The 2,238-nt window shown below is 34.5% G+C and overlaps 1 protein-coding gene across 1 annotated transcript in view; it reads right to left on the bottom strand.

Moving 5' to 3' along the window:
• SPINK5 (serine peptidase inhibitor, Kazal type 5) overlaps positions 1-2,238 on the bottom strand; it is a 128,162-nt gene that overhangs the window by 31,409 nt on the left and 94,515 nt on the right. Inside the window, exons 18-19 of the mRNA XM_023525347.1 lie at positions 2,149-2,232; positions 1,352-1,479 (exon numbers count right to left, since the gene is read on the bottom strand). Of these exons, the coding sequence (XP_023381115.1) occupies positions 1,352-1,479; positions 2,149-2,232 (212 nt within the window). The remainder of the gene's footprint in view (positions 1-1,351; positions 1,480-2,148; positions 2,233-2,238) is intronic.

Below are 2,238 nucleotides of genomic sequence, written 5' to 3' on the forward strand. Positions count from 1 at the left end.
AAATATGAGATGATAAAACTTTATTTCTTTTTGATATGGCATTTTTTCATGATGGAAGAAAATTACTAAAACAGCTGCAAAATTGTGAGGTTTCTTATACTTCTTTAAAAGGAAAACTGACATAAACTTTATCATGACTTTAAGTTGACTAAAAAATTCAAGAAGCATTTTCTTTCCATACTAGGCAATTATCAGAGGAAGCAGCTGAGCTGACCACTAGATGGCAGAATTACTTCCCCGCCACGGAAAGATTAACACAGAGGTAAAGAAAAACGGACTAAAACAAGCCTCAATACAGGCAAGTATAACTACGGGAACTGATAATGGCTTTGCTAAATGATTATAACCTGTCTATACCATACAGTGAGAAATATTATCACTTTCCGCATTGTTCCTGTACTGATATTTCTATCAGTCTCAACTTCTCTGGGCCTTTATTTTTCCATCTAAAACTTGCCGTAATATAAAACCAATTTTATACATTTGTTCTGAAGGTTAAATGAGATTAGGTAGCAAAGCTCTTAGCAAGTATATAATGATTATATGCATTCAATATTGGTTATGACAGTTACATGGTCATTGTTTTGACTTCCACCTTACAGATTTTCCATGCTCTCATGGCCCAAACTCCGCTGGGTTATTATACTGCTCTCCACCAGGGGAGGCTGCACGACGATCCTTTTAGAGAGTCATGGCATATAGAAAATAAATGGGAGTATCTCTTGTCACAAAGAGCAAAAAACTGAAGGAATATCATGGACTCTTTCTTGTTTGAGGGGACACGTCATTTGTTCTACGGTTATATTTTAGTCCCCTATAAATGGGCATCCAACTTCTATACAACAAAATCACCATTCCTGAAGCAGCCTTCCCCTACTCGAACTACTGCAAAATTTATCTTCATTTTGCACTCAAATCCGTCTTTCTATAGCTCTCCTCCATTTTAATTCTGTTCCTTGAGGTCACACAGAATGAGTAAGAAGAAACGTTGTGAACTAAAATACTGTGCACCATAATGATATTTTATATGTAACCTCATCCATTTTCTATTTTAGCTGATAATCCTTCAGAAAACTAAAAGCAGTCAGTACAGTTATCATAGAGTATTCTCTTAATAAAAGATTCTGAGTTCTTTACGAAATATCCTAAAAGAAATTATTCTGCACCTCTTTACATCACAATAATTATCATCTGACATCTTTTTGGTTTTGTGCTTTTTTTTTAGTTTATGTAAATGTGACATCCAAAATTGATTGTTACAGGAAAGAGGAAAATGCATTATTCACAGTAATTTGAAAACTTCTCTTAGTTCCATCTCTACACTCCTTCAGAAGCCCCGAGCTCTACTCACAAGAAGACCTCACACATGGAGCAGGTGTTGCCATGAATTTTCCCATCTGGGCCCTTGATGGGGTCATTCTCTCTGGTGCAGAGAAGCTGTCCATTCTTTCTTGATTTGCGGTATTCACTGCACAACTCCTGTGAAATCGAGGAAGGAAGTTCGAGGTATGGAACATGGGTTGGATCATATTGCAAAAAGAGCGGAAGTTTAGACTTTTCCTTAAATGGAGATCAGCAATTGGCTCATTTTAGGATAGTTCTTAACTTTGAAGACATGAATTAAGTGATGAAAACATTATTTTAAAAATACTGTAACCTACTGAAGCAGAGAATTAAGCTACAATAATGCTCAGTCTTTTAAATGACAGAAAAATTAAGTATTAAACTATTTGTCCTCAAATGTGTCTTCTAAGTGAAAACCATTTGTTTTCAAACATGTATTTGAAAAATATGTTTTAATTTAATTTATCCTTAATGATGAAATATAAGAGAGATTTTTAAAAATTAATTTTTTCATGCATATTCTTTTTTTATAGGCCATCCCAATGATACTAGCTGAATTTATAGTTGTGTTATAAAGCCATTGACACTTTAATAAAAGTCCAAAAATAAACATTAAAAAAAAGTAATGGACTCAACCTAGAAATAGTCACGTTTACACATGTGTATATGCGCACTTATAAACAAATGTATAAACACAAACTGTCCAAATGTTTCAGTTTCCAAGAATTTATGGATTGCCGAATACCAGCTATGGATCCCAGATCCACATACCTCTGACCTCTGACCTGTAAAGGGTGCTCTCACCTCAAAGGAAGTTGTGTTCTCAGATTGTCTTTTATTTCTTGATTCAGCTTCTTTCTTTTTCTTTTCTTCTTCTGCTTGGCTAAAAGAGAG

This window comes from Pteropus vampyrus, unplaced genomic scaffold, assembly GCF_000151845.1.
Source record: "Pteropus vampyrus isolate Shadow unplaced genomic scaffold, Pvam_2.0 Scaffold552, whole genome shotgun sequence".
NCBI classification, from domain to species: domain Eukaryota; kingdom Metazoa; phylum Chordata; class Mammalia; order Chiroptera; family Pteropodidae; genus Pteropus; species Pteropus vampyrus.